The sequence below is a fragment of the Ovis aries genome, chromosome 5 (genome assembly GCF_016772045.2).
Source record: "Ovis aries strain OAR_USU_Benz2616 breed Rambouillet chromosome 5, ARS-UI_Ramb_v3.0, whole genome shotgun sequence".
NCBI classification, from domain to species: Eukaryota; Metazoa; Chordata; class Mammalia; order Artiodactyla; family Bovidae; genus Ovis; species Ovis aries.
Window position 1 is genome coordinate 60,367,703 of NC_056058.1, and position 24,450 is coordinate 60,392,152.

The following is a 24,450-nucleotide window of genomic DNA, read 5'->3' on the forward strand; positions in this document are numbered from 1 at the left end:
AGTCACATGTTCTTCATACTTTGGGCAAAGCAAGAATAAGATACCTTCCCCAGTGTGCGTGGTTCCGGAGCCAGGCGCTGGGGTTGGCTTCTAGTCCATGCATCACTGTATCCCCATAATCCATAAAGGGCTTATTGAACCTGCAGAAGAGAGTGCATACAGTTACCAGGAGGCAGTTTAGCCTAAGATCACATACTGAAACGTCAAGCAAGGCAGAACCCAGCTGAATGGAAAGAAAACTGGGGCAGGCACCCAAGTTCTAGTTCAGACTTTTGACACCTGGTGGTATTGCCCTAATGGCTTGTTTTCCTCACCCGTCAGTTGGGGCGGTGACTACATAACCAGGGTAATAACACACATATTGCATGGGTACAGGTGTTCTCATCTCCATGATTCTATTGGATCCTCATGACAATTCTCTGAGGCTCAGTTAGGCATGGATTGTTTATGTCCAATTTACAGATGAGCCAACTGGATAAGCACAATGGTCTGACTGAGAACAGCTAATGAGTCACACAGCAGAGCCTCCTTAGGTCCCTGCCCCAGTTGCTTTTCTGTTTTTCTGGGCCTTGTTGAAGGAAATTAAGAAGTGAAATCTTATTACATGGGATGTTTCTGGGATGTCCCTGAAAACCAAGTACTGAGGGAGTTGACAAAATGCTATTTTCCTCACCTGTGGCAGAAGCGCCGGGCACACCTGATCAGGATGTGCATACAGTGGCAGGAGATGAGCCCCATGGCCAGCAAACCGAGTGGGCCCATCTGGAGGACAGGCCAAGGGGCAAGGGAAGAGAGGAGAGAATGAGTTTGTGAGTAACACGGAGAGGAGAGATTTGGTAGCGCAGATACTATTCAGGAATCAGAGAACTTTCTAGCAAACTGGTTTGCGAGCCCTTTTTAGCAGTAACATTTATTCTCTCTTTTCTTTTTTCTTTCTTGAAGTATAGTTGGCTTACAATGTTATGTATTCTTTCAAATGTGATCTCAAGTAGCACTCCAATAAAGTGCAAAAAGCAATTACAATGAGGTGCTGTGGTGGGAGTAAGGGACTCAGAATTCTGGTCCTTGTGGGTTCTGAGTGTCCCTGAGAGCTAGTGCTCTATAGAGCATAGTTGGAAAACAAGCTATGGTCCAACCCTAGCATTGCACAAGGGAGGAAACTGACACCTGGACTGTGGATGACTGACTCGCTGCTGCTGCTGCTGCTGCTAGGTTGCTTCAGGTGTGTCTGACTCTGTGTGACCCCATAGATGGCAGCCCACCAGGCTCTGCTGTCCCTGGGATTCTCCAGGCAAGAACACTGGAGTGGGTTGCCATTTCCTTCTCCAATGCATGAAAGTGAAAAGTGAAAGTGAAGTCACTCAGTCGTGTCCGACTCCTAGTGACCCCATGGACTGCAGCCCACCAGGCTCCTCCGCCCATGGGATTTTCCAGACAAGAGTACTGGAGTGGGGTGCCATTGCCTTCTCCAGACTGACTCGCTAAGGCCACGAAAAGTCTGTGACAGAGCCAGGATTCAAACCCAGGTTAGATGTCTAGACTCCAAGTTGCATTTTAGAAAGATTGCTCACTGTAGGCCCACGTAAACCCTGTCCTCCTACTCCCAGCTACCATCCAGTTATACTGAACCCACCTTCAGCAGCCCCTCTTACCAGGATGCCTGCATTCCTCATAGCCAGTGGGAGTCCCAGGACCCCTGTGCCTATGTTACCTTTCACCAGGTGAACCAAGGTCTGGAATGCTCTAAAGAAGAGGAAAAAGACATTAGCATGTGGGTGCACAGAGGTGAGGAGATCCAACAGGCATCCTATTCCAGCATGCCATGCCTGAATTGAGCTGGTCCATAAGTAGACTCCTGTCTGTATTTCAGTCCCCATGGTCTTTTCTGGCACTGTGGATCTCTTGTAGGGTGACCAAGCATCCCAATTTGCCCTGCACTATCCTGGTTTTAGGGGCTTCTCCGAAGTGTCTGCCTACAATGCGGGAGACCCAGGTTCAATCTCTGGGTTGGGAAGATCTCCTGGAGAAGGAAATGGCAACCCACTCCAGTATTCTTGCCTGGAAAATCCCATGGATGGAGGAACCTGGTAGGCCACAGTCCATGGGGTTGCAAAGAGTCGGACATGACTGAGCGACTTCACTTTCTTTCTTTTTGGTGGCTCAGTGGTAAAGAATCTGCCTGCAGTGCAGGAGACGCAGGTTTGATCCCTGGGTTGGGAAGATCCCCTGGAGGAGGGCATGGCAACCCACTCCAACATTGCTGCCTGGAGAATCCCTTGGACAGAGGAGCCTGGCGGGCTACAGTCCATGGGGTTGCAGAATCAGACATGACTGAAGTGACTTAGCATGCACGCATTGGTTTTAACAGCTCACACTTAACATATGCCATTAGAACACTTACTATAATATATAACAGACATTATGCTAAGGATTTCAGGTATTATCTCATTTAATCTTCTTGTGATGATGAGAAAGTAGGTTATTACCTTTATTTTGCAGATGAAGAAACTGAGGAATAGAGATTTTTAAAAATAGACTTATCTAAGGATGTGCGCGTGCTAATTCGTTTAAGTTGCGTCCAACTCTTTGCAGCCCCATTGACCATCTAAGGATATTCTGGGTATATATACCCAGAAACTGTCTGAGTCTCTGTTCTTCACCCTACTTCTACTGGGCTGTCTCCAGGAAAGGATGAGTTAAAGAGACAGCCCCATTTCATAATGGAGGGAGCTAAGGTTCAGAGAGGGCCCACGGTCACAGTCCCATTAGCAGATACAGAACTGAACTCAGAAGAAAGGGGAAAGGGGAGGCAGAAAGCAGAAATCATGTGACTTCTGGTAAAGAAATCAAGTGACTTGGGCCCCCAGATGGATATCTGCTGGGACAGGGTAATTTTGGGTTTGGGCTCCAGAGGAATTTTTTTTTCCCCTCAGGCCAGGACATCAAACTGGGGAATGGCAAGTCTCCTCCTACCTCCAACAAAACAAAACCCAAATTTCAGAACTTTCTTTAAGACAGAATGCGAAGGTAGTCCAGAAGACAAGGTGTAAACCATTAGGGAGAAATATATACTCTCTTTGATGGTGAATTAACAACCTTCATAGCTCTTTGAAAAAGAAAGTGAAAGTGAAGTCACTCAGTCGTGTTCGACTCTTTGCAACCCTGTGGACTGTAGCCTACCAGGCTCCTCCGTCCATGGGATTCTCCAGGCAAGAATACTGGAGTGGCTTGCCACTTCCTTCTCCAGGGGATTTTCCTGACCCAGGGATTGAACCTAGGTCTCCCACATTGGAGGCAGATTCTTTAACCTCTGAGCCACCAGGGAAGCTAGACCAGGTTAAATTGAGTATCGGGCTTACAAGTTGAGAAACTTCAGCACTTTCTCATGAGAGCCTTCCAGTAAGGAGACTTATTGTGCAAAATGGCAGAAGTACTCTGGAAAAAGCCTGGTCTCCTGGGTTGGACAAATTAGGGATTAAAACCCAAGGCTGGACTTCCGTGGTAGTCCAGTGGTTAAGACTCCATGCTTCCATTGGAGGGGGCTTGGGTTCAACCCCTGGTTGGGGAACCAAGATCCCAACCAGATCTTGGTGTACATAGCCTGGCCAAAAACAAACAAACAAACAAACAAACAAAAAACCCAAGGCTTTTTAACTAGCCGTGTTATCGTAGGCAGTATGTCTGTTTTGCTAAGCCTCTATAAACATTAGGAGGAATGGTATTTTTTGAAAGACCTCTCCCAAACACTTGTATCTTTATATTAATCCCTGAATCCTGTAGCTTCCTGAGGAACTGCCCATTGACTTGTTAAGGGTTAAAGAGAAAAACTGCGGGGGGAAGAAAGAGGGTGGGAGAGTCTTTGCATGCTTTTCTCTCACCCTGTGGGTGTCAACATCGCTGACAGAGCACTGCACCCCATGGCTCTCCAATGATGGGTTTGTTTGGCAACCACGGTCAATGGGTCACTTGGAAATTTCTATCTAAAGGACTTAGGAAATCAGAATTTAACTTTAGACCACTCAGGCAACTTAATAATGTGGTGAACTGTGCAAAGCACTGGGCTGGGAGGCAGGAGACCTGGGTGCTAGTCCTAACTCCTTTGGTGACTCTGGAATATCATTACAGTTGTGGCAGTCAGCTTGCAGGTATTGCACTTGGGGGTTTCCTCCACGATGTCCTCCCAACCTGGGAGGAGCTGACTGTTATTTCACAGGGGAGAGTCTAGAGTACTGAGAAGTTCTATCACTTGCTCTGGCTGGTAAGTAGCTCAAGTGGGAATTCAAACCCAGGTGAATGTACTCCACAGGTACCATACTTACTTGACCTGTTTATTACCTCCCTCCAAATTAGGAGCAAGTTCTGACTTGCTTTATATTTTTGATTCTTACATAGCTAAAATTACCATTAAACTATGTTTTAGCTCAGGAGATAAGAGCTAACTGGTTCCCTCAAGGTCTCTGATTGAGAAATACCCCACCTCAGGGACTTCCAACCAGTCCATTCTAAAGGAGATCAGTCCTGAGTGTTCATTGGAAGGACTGATATTGAAGCTGAAACTCCAACACTTTGGCCACCTGATGCGAAGAGCTGACTCATTTGAAAAGACCCTGATGCTGGAAAAGACTGAGGGCAGGAGGAGAAGGGGACGACAGAGGATGAAATGATTGGATGACATCACCGACTCAATAGACATGGGTTTGGGTAGACTCCGGCATTTGGTGATGGATAGGGAGGCCTGGCGTGCAGCGGTTCATGGGGTCACAAAGAGTCGGACATGACAGAATGACTGAACTGAACTGAACTGAACAGGGACTTCCCTGGTGGTCCAGTGGTTAAGACTTTGCTTCCAATTAGAGGCTTGAGGTTCAATCCCTGGTTGAGGAACTAAGGTCTCATATATCCCATGGTGTGGAAAAAAAATTTTTTTAAATAATAAAAACTCTGAAATACCCCACCTCAGCAGTGGATGGTCCCAAGTCCTGAAGGGCTCACTCTCAGTACTGCGAATTCTTAGCAATTCCCAGGACTAGTCCTGGGGCAAGTTAACCATGTCATAATGTCGGTCATTGTGTCCATCCCTGAATCGTCCTGCAGGGTGGCATGGGAGCAGCTTTGCCTGCCCCTTTATCATGACTTCTCCCTCTTTGCTGTACACTGTCCCATACCCCTACAACATTCAACCTTTCAGATTTAATTTCCACAGCCACCCTCCTTAAATTCACATTGCCACCAGTATATCCCTATTTTGCATATGGGGATAAACTGAGGCTTAGAAAAAGAAGGAGCAGACCTTCTTGGATGCATATGTCCTTTCTACTATACCGACAGAGTCAACGTTTTCTTCATAAAGTTGCAGGATCTTTACCACCATGCCCATCAGCCACTAGCCATGCTGCTTGAAGGGTGGAGAGGAAGGGAGCTGGAGCCTGTAGCTTGGTTTCCCTGCTTTGAGTACATCCCTCCTTGTTGTGGTTTGAAAGCCTTGCCAGAGATCTCCCCTTCCCCCCACACAGACCCAGGAAGGTGGAAGAAACTAGACTCTTCTACATACTGTGCTTCTGATGTTGTCACTGCAGTTCTCAGTTGAAATAAGAGGCCGGGTAACTGCAGGGAGGAGGCAATGCTTGGTTGTCTGTGGTTTTAGCTCAAGGGTCACCTTCTACACCAAGAAGCTGGGGATTCTGCCTCCCTCCCAGACATTATCAGGGCCAGCCAGAAGCAAAACTGGCTCAAGGGCTACACTTCAATAAAAATAAAATAAACTGACTTTAGGGCTGTACTTCAGTTAAAAACAAGCAAACAAACACAGACTCTAGGGCCAGTACTGGATTCCAATCCCATCCTATCAACGAGCCAGGGCGTGGCCTGGGATAAGGTGCCTTAGTTTCCCCATGTGCCTGTGTTGGGGGATAGATCACTATATCCTGAGGGCTTTCTGACAGTCTCCCCTCCTGCCCCTTTAAGTTCTCAAGTTGATTCAGCCTCTGACTGCATTTCTTGCAGCCTTGGTCTCCCCATGTGCACAATGCATTGGGGGTCAACACCCTTCTCGGGGTTCTTGCCACTACAAGCTTCCAGACTGGAAGACAGAAATGGAGATGGCAGTAAAGAGCACTCACGTTATGCCCTTGGTCGTCTCCAAGCTGGGTGACTCGGAAGGGCTTCCATCCAAGAAACTGGAGTCTGTGTTCGGCAGCTTATTGGCACTTTCAGGAGGGGACCTGAGGTCCAGATTGAGGTCAACAGCTTCCTGGGGATCCCTGGCACTCTTTGCCATGGACATGGCTGTTCAGAAAGAGAGGGCTCCCGGTGATGGAGGGGGAGCACTGAGCAGGAAGGTGTCCAGTCAGGTGCAAAACCCCAGCTCTGCGGCTTGCGCCTTTTTGCAGGCTCCGGCCAAGTGGGAAAGAGGCCCCGCCCACCTCCCCCGGAGGGTGTGCCTCCTGCCTGAAGAAACCCAGGGAAGACGAACAATCCCCAGACTGGGGAGGAAAGGAGGGGAGGGAAGGGGTCTGGGAAGGGAGTCATTCCTGCTTACCTAACAACAGTAGTGGCAACAGCAACTATAATACTGATCATTTTGAGGACTAATATTTTTAAGCATTTCTCTAAAGGATAGATGCTCTTCTAAGCACTTTCCCTATATTTTCTCACTTAGTCCTATACATTAAATAGTGAGGAAATCAGGCTCTGAACTAAAAGGACCTGCCTAAGGTCACATAAGTAAAAAAGTGACAGAGTAGGGATGAGAGCTCAACACATCCATCCAGTTTTTTAGCCAATAACCCATGTCTACCTCCAAGAAAACACCTACCCTTCTCCACCTCCACAGGGGCAGGGGCCCCACTTCCCACTGGCTGCATATCTGCTGTAAGGCATCCTTCTAGGAGCTCCCCTTTATTAAGCTGGGAAAAAAAGGAACCTCACTTACTCACCTCTAACTACTTCTTAGCTTTTGTGAGGATTCAGGGAGAGAGGAGGATTCTTTCAGAAAGGGTCAGAGAGGCAGAGATTCCTCAACCCTGAGGGAGTGAGATGCCTAAAGTCACGTGACCATCAAACAGAACTGTGCGGCTAAAGAAGGCTTTGGAGGTTTCTCTTGTGTTCCATTCTCTGTCATTATCTCTGCTTCAGTGACAGATGAATGGGCCAAAATTTCCTCCTCCCTCAAAATTACAGCACTTTGCTCAAGCCATACCATTCTCTACATAATTATCTCATGTGCCATGAGCTTTATTTAGGTGATCCTACAGCCAACTGGTAGCATCTGAAACATATTTGTCTGGGTTCCTCCCTTACATGGTACCCTTTCCAAGGTCCTACATGCAATTTTGAATTTGTAATTTTGTGATCTTTTTCTTAAGGAGGCTCTCTCCACTGGTAACTGCTATCCCAACCCCCTTCCCAGTGGTATAAACTTCAGACTCCACAAAGCCTATCTACTTCTCTGGGTAGCACTGTTATTTTGTTTTTACAGATGTGGAAACTGAGGCTTAGGGAAGTAAAGAATAGCTTGCCCACAGCCACGGCAAATCCTCAGCAGACCCCAAACTCTAAGCTTTGACCACTACCCTGAACATTTGGATTGAATCCTGGCCCCACCCCTTCAAGTTTCTCGCCCTGAATCAACAGAAACACTCACCACGGTTTGAGAAACATCCTCTGTTCACTCATCTGGCACCATTACGTGGCAGTGCTCCTGGCCTGCGTGCGGGCAGGACGCACCCTCTGGTCTGCTTATTGCTGTTGTTCAGTCATCCAGTCATGTCTGACTCTTTGTGGCCCCATGGATTGCAGCATGCCAGGCCTTCCTGTCCCTCATCATCTCCTGGAGTTTGCCCAAGTTCATGTCCATTGCATTGGTGATGCCATCCAGCCATCTCATCCTTCTGTCTTCAGTCTTTCTCAGCATCAGGGTCTTTTCCAGTGAGTTGGCTGTTTGCATCAGGGGACCAAAGTATTGGAGCATCAGCATCAGTCCTTCCAATGAATATTCAGGGTTGATTTCTCCTTGCTGTCCAAGGGACTCTCAAGTCTTCTCCAGCACCACAGTTTGAAAGCATAAATTCTAAGGCACTCTGCCTTGTTTATTGGTCCAGCTCTCACAACCATATGGAAAGACCATAGCCTTGAATATATGGACCTTTGTTGGCAAAGGAATGTCTTTGCTTTTCAACACATTGTCTAGGTTTGTCATAGATTTCCTGCCAAGAAGCAACTGTCCTCTAATTTCATGGCTGCAGTCACCATCCATAGTGATTTTACAGTCCAGGATAGCACTGAGATTCCATCTCATCCACCGATAGACCTTTGTTCTTGCTCAGGCCACAGGATCAGTAAGACTGTCAAGAACCTTGAGATGTTCAGATATACGACTAGTTTCAGGGACTTCCCTGGTGGTCCAGCGGTTAGGACTCCATGCTTTCACTGCGCTGGCCCCATGTTCAATTCCTGGTCTTTGGTGAAGTAAGATCCTACAAGTTGTGCTGAGGCAAAAAAAAAAAAAAAAAAAAGACTAGTTCTTGCTTTTCTCTCCAAGTTGTGAGAAGAACCCTGAGTTAATCTTCAAGCTATTGAAAACAGGGCTGACTGAATAATCAGAATTTGGCTAGGTCCCTTCCCAGATATCACTGCTTAAAAGAAAACTTGCAGGGCACTGCCTGCAGTCTTTCAACTTGTACTAGCCGTCAGCCAGCAAGAGGGACTCTTCCAGGATGGAGCCTCCAAAATACACCTTTCTAACACTGGCCCAGGCATAAGTAGCTCTGGCCTCCACTACAGCTCTACCATAAAGTTGCTGCCATCCTGGGAAAGGTACTGCTCCTCTTCCCCCCTTGGAGAAATAGGTACTAGATTAGAGAGGACCTCCAAGGAACTGAGGACCCCAGGGTCTGGGCTTTTCATTCCCAGTGGATGCTGAGATGCAAGCCCAGCTTCCCTTGGGTTGGGACCCAGACAACTTAAGTGAGGACAGTCTAAACTGCTTGATGTCTCCATAGAGGGTGGAACAAATGGGATTTAAATAGTGAAAATTTTTTATGACCCTTTAGAGTAAACAGAGAACCCTTTTTTCAGTTTTTTACGGCAGCTTGTAAACTTGGAGTATTATCAGAATCATTTAGGGAGATAATAAAGTGCACAGAGATCCACACTTATTGAAGTAGGGAGAATTTGGGCCTTTGTATTTTTACCAAGTTTCCCAGGTGGTTCTCATACTGGCCAGAGTTGGAGTTCCACTCAGGTGGTGCAGTGGTAAAGAATCTGCCTGCCAATGCAGGAGATGCAGGAGATGTGGGTTCAATTCCTGGATCAGGAAGATCGCCTGTAGTAGGAAATGGTAAACCATTCCAGGATTCATGGAAAATCCCATGGACAGAGAAGCCTGTTGGGCTATAGTTCATGAAGTTACAAAAGAGTCAGACATGACTTAGTGACTAAACCACAGTGCATAGTAGAAACTCCAAAGTTAAACAAACAAAAAATACTCTTCAACTTACATAGTTTATGTGTTTCAAGACTTTGGGGTTCCTTATGTAAATCAAATTTCCAAATGAATTTTCAGGCCTGCCATTCCAGTTCTACAAGGATTAGGCCATTAGCCAGTGCAATCGCCCACTGACTGCACCCCTGAAGGAAATTCAGGAAGCATTCTGTACTTTGACTTGGGTCTAGATACTTAAGATGCATATCTAAAGAATAATTTCAATGAACTCAGTTTCTCATATCTTCCAATCCAAAGAAAAATACTAAAAATTTTAACTTGGAATGTGTTTTTTTTTGTGATTAGCAGTAGTCTTTTGATGTTTGTGTATGTTTTTTTCCAGCAGGAAAAACTCATATATCCTGGCTCCTCCTCCCTTATCTCTTTGGATCAGTTCCTCAGAAGTATCTGAGAGGCTGTCTCCTGGGCTATAGTCCTCAGTAAGGTCCCAGAATCAAACCTAACTCACAGCTTTGACATTGTGCATTTTTCTTTCAGTCATCAGTTCTGGTGACCATGAAAGGATTCAGAGAAGGCTTTTCTCCTTGGACTGAACTCTATGAGGGTCCAGAGTCTTGGTACTAGCAGAGGCCCCTCATGCCTGTCTGCCTCTTTTGGTGTGTCCAGACAATTTGGGTAAAACTCTCCTGGATCTTCGATCTCCCATTATTGGCTGGTGATCCTGTTTTATTTGGTGGTGGATAAATTCCTCGCTGTGGGGAGTAGGTTTTGCTTGATCTTAGTTTTGGAAGAGAATGTGGATTGCCTCAGTTGAAAAACACTGAGTAGGTTTAGACTGAGTGATTAGGTAGGAGATTGGCCTGTTGATTTCCTGTTGAATTGGCTACTTTAATTGAGTCTGTCAGAATAAAAGTGGAAATGTTGCACAAGTTTTCAGCTCTGAAGAAAAAAAGGGACATCTCCTCCTGGCCAGCAATGACTTTCTCAGGCAGTGAGAAACTTACAGGAGTGGTGGAGGTAAGTCCTCATACCATGTAGCAGTCCTGTAGGGAAACCCAGTTATTTAGTTTTTAAGAAAGAACTTGTTCCTCTGGGGAACCACATTTAACAGCTGGCCACTGAATGATCTGAGCACCCACTGTGGTCTTAGACTACCAGAGGGAAAAATCAAGACAGGTAAAAGAGCTGCAAGAACTCTACAGTGACACCTAGAGGAGTTAAGCTCACAGACAATACACTGGTCCACCACATAATTAGTACATAATTAGTAGCAGGTTTGTCCTGACAAACCAACAAATAGGAAACAAAGCTTTAAAAAAAAAAAAAAGGAGCAACAGATTGCCAGTTTCCAACTATCCATCCAACTAACACTCCAGCCCAGTTCACGTAAGTTACCTATGGAAATTATCCTTTCAAATACTTAATTCAGACAATTGTTATTCAATCGCTCAGTTGTATCCAACTCTGCAATCCCATGGACTGCAGCATGCCAGGCTTCCTTGTCCTTCACTATCTCCTGAGGTTTGCTCAAACTCATGTCCATTGAGTCAATGATGCCATTGAACCATCTCATCCTCTGTAGGCCTTTTCTCCTCCTACCCTCAATCTTTCCCAGCATCAGGGTCTTTTCCAATGAGTCAGTTCTTCACATCAGGTGGCCAAAGTATTGGAACTTCAGTTTCAGCATCAGTCCTTCCAATGAATATTCAGGACTGATTTCCTTTAGGACTGACTGGTTTGATCTCCTTGTTGTCCAAGGGATTCTCAAGAGTCTTCTCCAGCACCACAATGTGAAAGCATCAGTTCTTCAGTGCTCAGCCTTCTTTATGGTCCAACTCTCTTCACTTGTTAAAGAAACTGAAATATATCTGTATATGCTAACATGGAGGCATGTTCAGGAAATATTATTGTGAAATATGAAATGCTCAACACATTAAATATATCATTTTTCTAAAAATAAGAAGGAAACCACATATACACAGAATCACAGACTAACATGCAAACATAGAAAATACACATACAAACATATACACTGCTTTGGTTTGAATGTTTGTATCCCTCTGAAATTCATATATTAAAATCTTAATGCCCAATGTGATGATACTAGCATATATGGCCTTTAAGAGATGATTAGGTTATGAGGGTGGAGGCTTCATGAATGAGATTAATACTTTTGGAAAAGTAACCCAAGACAAAATGAGAAATCACAATCCACAAGAAGGTCCTCACCTGACCAAGCTACTACTCTGATCTTGGTGTTCCAGCCTGTAAAATTATGACAAATAAAATTGTGTTATTATAAGCCACCTCATCTGAGGCATTTCATGTAGCAGAGTGAATGGACAAAGACATACACATTATATCCATGTTCATATATGCTCAAAAAAGGTCTGAAAGAATTTATAATAGTTCCTTCTATACTGTAGAAGTATAGGTGGAGACCTATGGGTGGAAAATTTTGTTTTAATTTTAAATGTTTTGATTTTCAAAGATATATATGCTATTTCTGCAGCAAAATCAAATATTTTGAAAATAAGAATGAAAGTGTTAGTGGCTCAGTCCTGTCCCACTCTTTGTAACTCCATGGACTATATGTAGCCAACCAGGCTCTTCTGTCCATGAAATTCTCCAGGCAAGAATAGTGGGTAGCCATTCCCTTCTCCAGGGGATCTTCCCAACCTAGGGATCAAACTTGGGTCTCTCACATTGCAGGCAGATTTTTTACCATATGAGCCAGGGTGTTATAGGCCAATATCTTTGATGAATATAGATGCAAAATGTCTCAATAAAATATTAGCAAACTCAGTCCAATAACACATAAAAAAATATCACGCACCTGACCAAATTGGAGCCATCCCAGGGTCACCAGGATGGTTCAATATACACAAATCAATTGTTGTGATGTACCACATTAAAAAAAAAAAAGATGACAAAAACCACGATAATCTCAATAGATGCAGGAAAAGCATTTGCTAAAAATTCAACATCCATTCATGATAAAAACTCTCACCAAAGTGGGTAGAGAGGAACATATCTCAACATAATAAAACTATTTATGACAAACCCACAACAAATAGAATACTCAATAGTGAAAAACTGAAAACCTTCCTACTAAAATCTGGAGCCAGACAAAGATGCCCACTCTCACCACTTTTATTCAACATAGTATCTGAAGTCCTAGCCACAGCAATCAGGCAAGAAAAAGAAATAAAATGTATCAAATAGGAAGAGAAGAGGTAAAATTGTTGTTATCACATACGGAAAACCCTAAAGACTCCACACAAAAGTTACTAGAACTGATAAATGAATTCAGCAAAGTAGTAGGATACAATATTAATGTACAGAAATCTGTTGTATTTCTTTACACTAACAATAAAATATCAAAAAGGAATGTAAAAAAGAAACAAACCCTTTTAAAACTGCATAAAAATACTTAGGAATAAACCTGACCAAGGAGATGAAAGGCTTATATGCTAAGAACTATAAACCATTAATAAAGGAAAATTTACATGGAACCATAAAAGACCCCAAATTGCCAAAACAATCCTGAGGAAAAAGAACAAAGCAGGAGGCATAATCCCCCCAAACTTTAGATAATACCCAAAGCTACAGTAATCGAGACAACATGATATCGGTACAAAAAATAGATCTATGGATCAATGGGACAGAACAGAGAGTCCGGAAATAAACCCACACATCTTGAGTCATTTAACTTTTGACAGAGGAGGCAAGAATATATGATGGAGGAAACACAGTCTCTTTAGCAAGTGATGTTGGGAAAGCTGGACAGCCACATGTAAATTAATGAAGTTAGAACACACCCTCCTACCATACACAAAAACAAACTCAAAATGGCTTAAAGACTTAAATATAAGACATTATGCTGTAAAACTCTAGAACATAAGCAAAATATTCTCTAACATAAATTACACCAATGTTTTCTTCAGCCTCTCTCCCAAGGCAATAGAGATTAAAGGCAAAAATAAACAAATGGGACCTAACCAAACTTACAAGCTTTGGCACAGCAAAGAAAAACATTAACAAATGAAAAGATAACTGGGAGAAAATATTTGGGAGAAAATATTTGCAAATGATGTGACTGACAAAGGCTTAATTTACAAATTTCCAAACAGCTCATACAATTCACTAACAAAAAGACCAAGTGACCCAATCAAAAAATGGGCAGAATATGTAAATAGACATTTCTCCAAAGAAGACATACAGATGGCCAACAGGCATATCTGGAACAAGGTCTGACACTCGGTAAGTAAGTGTTCAATGAATAAGTCTGGAGGACTCCAGTTACTCGTAAGCTTTGAGGAACTCTCTTCTGTCAGGTCATCAATTCATCATCTGGAATTGTGACATTAGATGGAGACTGAGCCATCAGGCCTTGAAAACTGCTTCAGCAGAAAGCGTGTAGGAAAGCTCTATGCCTAGCCCTCAGCAAAGGTTTGCTGTATAAAGGAAGGAAGCAACAGAAGCTCTCTACATTTATGAGGACTTCTCCTAGCTTTTGTCTCCCCCTCTCAGATGTCAAACACTCACAAGTATGTAAATACAAATCAGGCAGAGACAGACAAGGGAGTCTAAATAACGAATAAACATATGAAGAGATGATCAACTGTATGGAAACAATGAAATGAATCTTCTTTTTCTTAAAAGGCAGGTTGGAAAGCATAAAATGTAAAACACAAAAGAGGTTTAACAATAGCAGGTGCTGGCAAAGGTGTGAGGAAAGAAGTCCTTTCATACTCTGTTCAGTTCAGTTCAGTCGCCCAGTCGTGTCTGACTCTTTGCGACCCCATGAACCACAGCACGTCAGGTCTCCTTGTCCAATACCAATTCCTCGAGCCTACCCAAACCCATGTTCATTGAGTCGGTGATGCCATCCAACCATCTTATCCTCTGTCATCCCCTTCTCCTCCTGCCCTCAATCTTTCCCAGCATCAGGGTCTTTTCAAATGAGTCACCTCTTTGCATCAGGTGCCCAAAGTATTGGCGTTTCAGCTTCAATATCACTCCTTCCAACGAACACCCAGAACTGATCTCCTTTAGGATGGACTGGTTGGACCTCCTTGCAGTCCAAGGGACTCTCAAGAATCTTCTCTAACACCACAGTTCAAAATCATCAATTCTTCCACGCTCAGCTTTCTTCACAGTCCAACTCTCACATCCATACATGACCACTGGAAAAACCATAGCCTTGACTAGATGGACCTTTGTTGGCAAAGTAATGTCTCTGCTTTTGAATATGCTATCTAGGTTGGTCATAACTTTCCTTCCAAGGAATAAGCATCTTTCAATTTCATGGCTGCAATCAACATCTGCAGTGATTTTGCAGCCCCCAAAAATAAAGTCTCTCACTCTTTCCACTGTTTCCCCATCTATTTGTCATGAAGTGATGGGATCAGATGCCATGATCTTCTTTTTCTGAATGTTGAGCTTTAAGCCAACTTTTTCACTCTCTTTTTTCACTTACATCAAGAGGCTCTTTAGTTCTTCTTCACTTCCTGCTAAATAGGTTGTGTCATCTGCAAATCTGAGGTTATTGATATTTCTCCCTGCAATCTTGATTTCAGCTTGTGCTTCATCCAGTCCAGCATTTCTCATGATGTACTCTGCATATAAGTTGAATAAGCAGGGTGACAATATACCGCCTTGACATACTCCTTTCCCTATTTGGAACTAGTCTGTTGTTCCATGTCCAGTTCTAACGGCTGCTTTTTGACATGCATATAGGTTTCTCAAGAGGCAGGTCAGGTGGTCTGGTATTCCCATCTTTTCAGAATTTTCCAGTTTATTGTGATCCACACAGTCAAAGGCTTTGGCATAGTCAATAAAACAGAAGTAGATGTTTTTCTGGAACTCCCTTGCTTTTTCAATGATCCAGTGGATATCGGCAATTTGATCTCTGGTTCCTCTGCCTTTTCTAAAACCAGCTTGAACATCTGGAAGTTCACAGTTCACATATTATTGATCCTGGCTTGGAGAATTTTGAGCATTGCTTTGCTAGCATGTGAGATGTGTGCAACTGTGTGGTAGTTTGAGCATTCTTTGGCATTGCCTTTCTTTGGGACTGGGGTGAAAACTGACCTTTTCCAGTCCTGTGGCTACTGCTGAGTTTTCCAAGTTTGCTGGCATATTGACTGCAGCACTTTCACAGCATCATCTCTTTTTTTTAAATTTATTTTTTAAATTTTTTTACTTTACAATACTGCATTGGTTTTGCCATACATCAACATGAATCTGCCACGGGTGTACATAAATTCCCACTCCTGAACCCCCCTCCCACCTCCCTCCCCATACCATCCCTCTGGGTTATCCCAGTGCACCAGCCCCAAGCATCCTGTATCCTGCATCGAACCTAGACTGGCAATTCATTTCTTATATGATATTATACATGTTTCAATGCCATTCTCCCAAATCATCACGCCCTCTCCTTCTCCCACAGAGTCAAAAAGTCTGTTCTGTACATCTGCCTCTCTTTTGCTGTCTCGCATACAGGGTTATCGTTACCATCTTTCTAAATTCCATATATTTCACAGCATCATCTTTTATGATTTTAAATAGCTCAACTGGAATTCCATCCCCTCCACTAGTTTTGTTTGTAGTGATGCTTCCTAAGGCCCACTTGACTTTGCATTCCAGGATGTCTGGCTCTAGGTGAGTGATTACACCATCGTGGTTATCTGGGTCATGAAGATCTTTTTTGCATAGTTTTTCTTTATTCTTGCCACCTCTTTTTAATACCTTCTGCTTCCATACCATTTCTGTCCTTTGTTGAGCCCATCTTTGCATGAAATGTTCCCTTGGTATCTCTAATTTTCTTGAAGAGATCTCTAGTATTTCCCATTCTATTGTTTTCCTTTATTTCTTTGCACTGATCACTAAGGAAGGCATCACACACTCAGTGGACATGAGCTTGAATAAACTCCTGGAGTTGGTAATGGACAGGGAGGCCTGGCATGCTGCAGTCCATGGGGTCACAAAGAGTTGGATATGACTGAGCGACTGAACTGAACTGCACTGAACAGTCCTGGTTATGGTTCAAGTCTCAGGGGCTTCAGTGATGCCTCTCTCTTTCCTGGTCAGAATTAATTCTCCTTTTGAGTTCCTTTTTGAGGACTTATCTAAGGACCAATTCAAGAGAATAGTATTTACTTAATGCTGTTCTTTCTTTTCTTTTTTATAAATGATGAGTATGGATTACTGAGAAAATTAAGTCTCAGTGATCAGATTATATTTTTCTAAACATAGGTGGCTCAGCTGGTAAAGAATCTGCTGCCTGCAATGTGAATGACCTGGGTTCGATCCCTGGGTTGGGAAGATCCCCTGGAGAAGGGAACAGCTACCCATTCCAGTATTTTGGCCTGGAGAATTCAAAGGACTATGTACAGTCCATGGGGTTGCAAAGGGTCAGACATGACTGAATGACTTGCACAAACATTATTTATATATTACATTAAGAATGTGAATTTCTGTTCTTTAGGGCCATACTTACAATAGCCAAAAATCAATTGGAGGGGGGGCTTCCCTGGTAGCTCTGATGGTAAAGAATCCGCCTGGAATGCAGGAGACCCTGGTTCGATACCTGGGTTGGGAAGCTTCCCTGGAGAAGGGAAAGTCTACCCATTCCAGTATTGTGGCCTGGAGAATTCCATGGGGTCATATTGAGTTGGACAAGACTGAGCAACTTTCACGTTCACATAAGAAAAAAAGATATGTCTTGGTTTAGATTTTCTTTTTTTTTAAGAAAGAGGGATGACATGTATGGGGTTGCATTTTCAGGGGTCCAGTTCTTTCCATGGTGCAGCTTGCTGGCATCTCTTCTCTATGCTGAAGAAATTCTCAGTCATGCCATTACTAATCTCCTCTGTTGAGGGGAAGCCAGCCACACCCTGTACATCATCATTCTGTCTCTGGGGACTGAACTCACTCACTAGCAGCTGCGGAAGCTGAGGATGATGCTTACCTGGGTGGTGGCCCCAAATCTGTAGTAGCTTGAGGCCCAGAGCCTTCTGCATGCTCTAGTGATTGCCAACATCCCTCCATATAGGATGAGTGGATGTGGCCATGGCATGGTCTCATATTTTGTTCTCCAAAGGCAAAACCTGCGAATGGAAGGACCATAATTACTCAGCGGTCCCCATTTATGTTGAGATCCCATTTACCCACTGTTTATCATTCTATATTTATTCATTTCAGCCAACAAAAAGCTCAATATAGAAAAACAAACAAACAAAATAAAGCAGGTTCCCCGGTTGCCTACTGGTTAGGATTCCGGGCTTTCACTGCTATGGTCCAGGTTCAATCCCTGGTCAAGGAACTGAGATCGTGAAAGCCTTGAGGTACAGCCAAAAAAAAGAAAAAAGAGAAAAAAAAATAAAAGCCAAACTCCAATACATGACACCACTAGGTTCAAGAAACTACTGAACTATAATAGTAACAATTACTAAAAAGGCCTTAAGGGTCTTCTACTCCAGCCACGGTGTAGACTGCACTGGCACCAGGACTGAAGAAACCTTTTTCCTTATCTGTGGTACGTTAGTTGTCTAGAAAACTCTCTACATGTTCATCCTTTATTCCAGCTAACTATCCTTCTATGCTCAGTGAAGGCTCTACTTCTGAGCAGTTCTGTGGCCCATGGATTATGACGATGATGGTAGCTGTTAGAGAAAATCACTGTTCAAGTGTGTTAATCTAAGTTGGTGTCTTTGAAGGAGTTGTGCTTCTAGGCTCAGACCACCTGGGGGAGCACCACCCCTAATTTTAGGTCTGGAAAGTGACCTAGCAGCACAGATTTGCAGTCCAAAGTATAATTTTGGATTCCTTTTCCATGGGGAGAGAGGGGAGAGACTCTTACATACCAGAATATGCAGTGGATCTTGTCCAAAGGATGAAAAAGGAATGCAGACTGCACTGGCACCAGGGCTGAAGAAATCTTTTTCCTTATTTGTGTTATGAGTTGGTTGTCTAGAAAACTCTCTACATGCTCATCCTTTATTCCAGTTCCAGCTCTCTGAGACCTATGATTCTGTGTCTCAGAGTAGGAATGTGGGAGCATCAGCTCTGAATGATGGTTCAGGCAGCCTTGCTCGTGTGTGTGTGTGTGTGTGTGTGTGTGTGCGTGCGTGCGTGCGTGTGTGGGTGTGTGTGTGTGGAGAGAGAGAGAGCAGCGGGGGAGCTGGTGGTGAGGAGATCCAGAGACAGTTCTGTCAAAGAAGAACTAAAAAGGAAACTGAAGATAAAAGGAGACCAGAAGGAGAAGTTGAGAAGGAAACTTGGATCTGAGAGCTGGGGGATAGGAGCTTAAGCCTTGGCTTTAGAATTTAACAGCCCTTTGCTCTCTGACAAGCTACATGGCTTCTAGCCTTTGTTTTCATCATCTGTGAGTGGATGTGAGCACATACATTCAGTGCTGATTTTTTTCCAATAATTTTTCTCTTGCTGGATTAGCTCTAGCACTCAAATGTGTCAATTAAGAGCATACCAAAGTAAATAGATTTTTAATATGATGTTTCATAGGTTGTTTAAATAGGCTGACTTGTTGGCAGGAATTGTCACAGAAGTCTTTATTTCTCCCATTTTATAGATGGATAAAATGAGGGCTACTGAAAAGAGAAGATTTAACATTCCACATCTTTCTGTCAGATATTTTCCCCTGGCATGTTAGAGGATGAGGGAGCTGTATGGCCAGAGATGCTTAGCCTTCTCATCTGATGCCTTCACTTTACAGATGGGGAGCATGAGGCTCAGAGAGACTATCAATGATCATAGTAATAAGGTTTCTCATTTAATACTGACAATGTGAGCAGCTAGCATTTCTTAGGTATGTATGATGGGCCAGGCAATGTACAAAGTGCTGTAAATGAACTGTTTAGTTCTCACCACAATCCTACCAAGTAGGGATAATTATCTTTATTTTAAAGATAAGAAAATCAAGACCCAGGGACTCTCTTGCTTTAGTTTCTCCATCCATAAAACAAGGAAACTGAACTGAAATAGCATGTCTGGAACTTAAGTCATTTATCACATATGTGTTCTATTTATATTATTTTTCTCATCAAGTCAATAATTTAAAATTAAATTATTTTATTTTATTTGAATTTCAGGGTAGTTTATTGTGTAGCATTATCACAGTAGCTAACTGATATAAGTAGGCTGTAATAAAATTAAATTTTAAAAAGAAGTATTATAACTCAATTCTAAGCCACCATGGATTGAACATATTAACACAAATACATTATTATGAAAGTAAATAGGGGCTTCCCTGATGGTCCAGTGGTTAAGAATCTCCCTTGCCATTCAGAGGACGCTGGTTTGATCCCTGATCCAGGAAGATCCCACATGCCATGGGGCAACTAAGCCCATGGGCAACAATTACCAAGACTAAGTGGCAAAGCTACTGAAGCCTGCACACCTAGAGCCCATGCTCTGCAACAAGAGAAGCCACTGCAATAAGAAGCCTGCCTGCACACGGAAGCTAGAGAGTAGCCCCTGCCCACCACGGCTAGAGAAAGCCCATGTGAAGCAATAAAGACCCAGCACACCTATAAATAAATAAACATATATAAAGGAAAGTAAATAAATCTTACCCATCTCCCCACTAAATTCATCACACACGTGTCAGAGACACCCTGAAAAACCACCGAATTAAAGAGCTTCCAGATGCAGTCCTATCTCTGACTGTGAACACAGACTCCTGGAGGCTGGTGGGGCCTGACATTGAAGAACAATACTCTTTAAGAGACATCAGCCATGAAAAGGAACAAATTGACTTTCAGGTCAATTCCACTGTAAACAAAATGACTTCCAGGCAATTTACAACAAATGGGACTCCTGAAGCCTCCAAAGGTTCTTTATTCTTTCTGGCTAAGGGGATATACTTTTGCAGCCAGGCAAGTGGTAAGTGGATGACCTTCTCCTGGGGGGTTTCCATCGTGGCTCAGGTGGGTTGGGGGGTGGTCCCCAGGAGATAAAGGCTATCTGAAGCATTCCCACACAGCTTCCTTTCCTTACCTTGTTTTTAGCTCTTGAGAAGAAGAAACATTAGCAGCTATTCCAACTCAACCTTGTGGCACTCAATAGGCTTTGGGTCCAGCAGCATTATTGGGGGTGTGTAATCCATACATGCAGCTATAAAGTACTTCGGAGTGTTGGGACTCAGAGTACTGTTTGAGGACCAGCAGTGTTGGCCTCACTTGGAGGCTTGTTAGGAAAGTAGAATCTCAGCTGGCACCCAGACTGCTGAACCAGAACCCGACTTGTAACAAGGCCCCCAAGTGATTTGTGTGCACATCGGAGTTCGCTCTGAGTTGCTGCTGGTCTGAAACCCACACTCTGCATAGCAAGCCTTCACCCCTATACTTGGCTGATCATTCAAATCAACTGGGGAACTCTAAACGCCCCATATTCCTAGATTCCAAATTCCAAAGACTCAGATCCTGTACCACTAGGGAAGGTTCCTGGGAGTCTATTATTAGTCAAGGTCTCAAAGTGATTCTGAAGCTTAGCCACGTTTGGAGGAAGTAACAGCTTGTATTTAGGGAGAACTACGTACCAGGCAGGGGCATAAGCTCTTTACAGATATTAATCCATTTGGTCCTCACAATAGGCTTAGGAGATAGTTTGTAGTATTAGTCCCACTTTCCAGATGGGAAAACTGAGGTATAGAAAAGTAAGGTTATTTACCAAATTTTGAAGTGATGGAGATATAAATAGAATCAGATAACTTGGCTCTAGAGCATGGTTTCTCAGCTTGAGCACTGTTGATATCTGAGGCTGTCCTGTGCATCACAGGATGTTTAACTGCATCCCTGGCTTCTATCCAGTAGTTCTACCCCCTCCTACTTGTGACAACCAGAAATAAATCCACACATTGCCAAATGACTCCTGGGGGCAAGCTCACTCCTGCCTGAAGACACTGCTCTAAAGTTTATACTTGTATTCACTGAACTCACTCCACTGCTTCTCTAAGAACCACTGGTTTCTCACCAGTAGTTTTTCACAACAGCTTAGAAAAAGAAAAATTATTAGCCTCATTCTAAAAGCCTGACTTATCCAGGGCAACATAGCTTGTGAGCTGCAAAGCTAGGACTCAAAGCCACACAGAGATCCAGACATGGTGGATATACGGGTTAAGTTTTTGTGAGTCTTTAATGAGCAAAACTGAAGGCTAGGGATTGAATCTGTCCAATTTTTATTCCTGTTTTATTTTTTCTTTCTTCAAACCTTGTCATGGATGTCTATGGGCTTATCTGCTCAGAAATCCTACCCTCTTAACCTGAAGTGACCCAACCCCACTTCTGAATTAGCTGTGGTTTCTACCAGCACTTTCCTAACTACAGCTGATTTGTTCAGGGGTGGTACTTGACCCAAGCAGAACCACTAAATCAATTCCTTCCCTGGATTACTGAAACCAGACAGATCATCAGATTAGTTTCCTTCTGGTGCCTAAAATGGTAAAAGGTAAAACTCAAGAGCTGTGGACAGAGCCTGTTCACATCAAAAGTAAGGAATGAAGCCAATACTCAGAGCTAACCTGAGCAGGGGCGCTGGAAGCCCTAATGTGACTTGACTCCTGGGTGTGTCTGCTCCCATGCCTGACTGCCTCAGGATACTTCTTGGGGCCTGACTGCTCCATGACAGTTCCCAAGACCTTTCTTATAAAGTCTCCTTTTGTTCCCCAGTTACTTTAGGTTGAGTTGAATGAGAGTCCTTATTACAGTTTTTTCCCTAAAACCAAAATAACTACTTGTTGTGGGGGTGGTGGGGAGCCCTTCTTAATATCAGTAATCTCCTAAAATTTTGATCCGTGCAAGCATGCCTGATAATCTAGTTCCTGTTATCTTGAATTGGAAAGATTACGTCACATGACAGATCAACCCTAAACACAGCCAATTTTTGTTGTTTTTAAAATTTTATTTACTTATTTATTGAAGTTGTATTTTGAATAAGTAAAATAATTTTGGGGAATCTGAATCAACACAGTAGATGGAAGGGTGATAACTATGGACCCAGTCCCCATATTGTACAGAGAATGACCTTTGCTGATGAGTACCATGCAAATTTGCCTCCTATGCAAAGATGGTTAGATATGATTTCAGAATAAATCTCATTGCAGGAGTGAAAACTTTTATTATCAACCGAAAAATATCCCAGACCTGTATCTCAGGAAAAGAAAATATAACTTTAGTGCCCTTGCCACTTAATTTTTAAGAAATGTGAAGCTCTCATGTAAACATATCATTACCCTGTTTAACACTTGAATTGTCTTTTTAAATTTATTTTGAAAATGTTTATCTTTTAGAAAAAAAATTTTTTTTAATTAGCCAGGTATTAGTTGCAATTTTTGAAACATACCTAAGATAATAACATGCCTATATGTAAGTAATCAACTGATGTTAGGTTCTAAATGCTTGCAATGTGATACTGAACACAAATTAACATGCTTGTTACAAAAAGTTGCTTGTCTACAGTAACATCTTCCATATCCTCTTTGTGGACATTTGTTCTGAGTTCTAAGTTGTCTGTGTGGGATTCTAACATTTGGCTGTGTCTGGAATGTAAGACAATGTAAGAAATACCTCTTTACTCCATTGTATATTCTTGCCTCCTTTGTCAAAGATAAGGTGTCCATATGTGTGTGGATTTATCTCTGGGCTTTCTGTTTTGTTCCATTCTAACATGTATACTATCATGTGAATTGAATCGCCAGTCTATGTCTGACGCAGGATGCAGCATGCTTGGGGCTGGTGCATGGGGATGACCCAGAAAGATGTTATGGGGAGGGGAGGTGGGAGGGGGGTTCATGTTTGGGAATGCATGTAAGAATTAAAGATTTTAAAATGTAAAAAATAAAAAACTAAAAATTAACAAAAAAAATAAAATACACATAGGCAATGGAAAAAATAAATAAATAAATAAATGTGCCTCTCTAGCATATCACTAAATGTGTTATATGTGTTATCCATTATAACATGGATAATAATAAAGGATTAATGAATGAGTAAAAAAAAAAAAAAGAAAAAAAAAAGAAATACCTCAAGACATTTCTCGCAGATTGTTTTGTTAAACCTGCTGTAGTGAGTCTAGGGACATAAATATAAATGCTTCCTAAACAAATATTGTACAGAAAAATTATAGTGGGATAGATACATTTATTCTATGAAGTTTGGGCATTAAAAAATAGAGAATTGTTCTATTAAGAACACAGTGGAAGAAATTTTCTGTATGGCAATCCTGTACATATGTCAATATAGCTGTATATAAAAAAGCATATTAAAGTGTCAGTCGCTCAGTCATGTCAGGCGATGGCCTGGGGTAAGGAGCTTGCCTGCAGGAGGTGCTGGAAGATGAGGAGGACCTTGGCCAGCACTGAGCATTGTCAACATGGCTCAGAAGTTCAAGATGAATACAGCAGCACCAGGAAGGGAAGTGCCCACACTGCGTAGATGCTGAGGACTCACATCCAGAGGTGTGAGTCCTGATCCATCTATCCTGGCAATCCCATTGGCTGTTTCAGTCACCTACAGATAAGAAAGGATGACGTGAACACCAGCTGCCACCCACCAGTCCCTGACCCCATGCCCTCCAGCCTATTCTGCCAATCATCAGCCCTCACAAGCACCAGGCCACTAGAGGTTCCTCTGGATAATACTTCCCTTCTCTCCTAACCTTCTCTTTAGTTATTGACTGTTCAGTCTCACTAGATCAGGCCCTGTACACTAGATAAGAGCACCCAGCCCATTCCCTCAATAGGGTTTGTTATGGATTATAATTGTATGCTGGCGTGATTATGGCTAATGTTCATCTTTCCAACTGGAATATAAATTTCCTGAGGGTAAGGACTTTAACCAGTTTGTTCACTATTGTATTGTCAACACAGTGACCAGCACATGGCTGATAATCAATATGTATTTGTTGAATGAACTCATTTATTGAAAGAGTTAACTTGGTAAATCATATACAATGAATCGATGATTTATTATTGAGCAAGAAAAAAG

The 24,450-nt window shown here is 42.9% G+C and overlaps 1 protein-coding gene across 1 annotated transcript in view; it reads right to left on the reverse strand.

The window, feature by feature from the left end:
* Nucleotides 1-24,450, reverse strand: part of SLC36A2 (solute carrier family 36 member 2) — a 75,904-nt gene that overhangs the window by 22,814 nt on the left and 28,640 nt on the right. The window contains exons 2-7 of the mRNA XM_027970428.3: nucleotides 17,418-17,556; nucleotides 9,192-10,485; nucleotides 6,120-8,486; nucleotides 1,653-1,743; nucleotides 674-762; nucleotides 45-140 (exon numbers count right to left, since the gene is read on the reverse strand). Of these exons, the coding sequence (XP_027826229.1) occupies nucleotides 45-140; nucleotides 674-762; nucleotides 1,653-1,743; nucleotides 6,120-6,283 (440 nt within the window). The 5' untranslated portion in view covers nucleotides 6,284-8,486; nucleotides 9,192-10,485; nucleotides 17,418-17,556. The remainder of the gene's footprint in view (nucleotides 1-44; nucleotides 141-673; nucleotides 763-1,652; nucleotides 1,744-6,119; nucleotides 8,487-9,191; nucleotides 10,486-17,417; nucleotides 17,557-24,450) is intronic.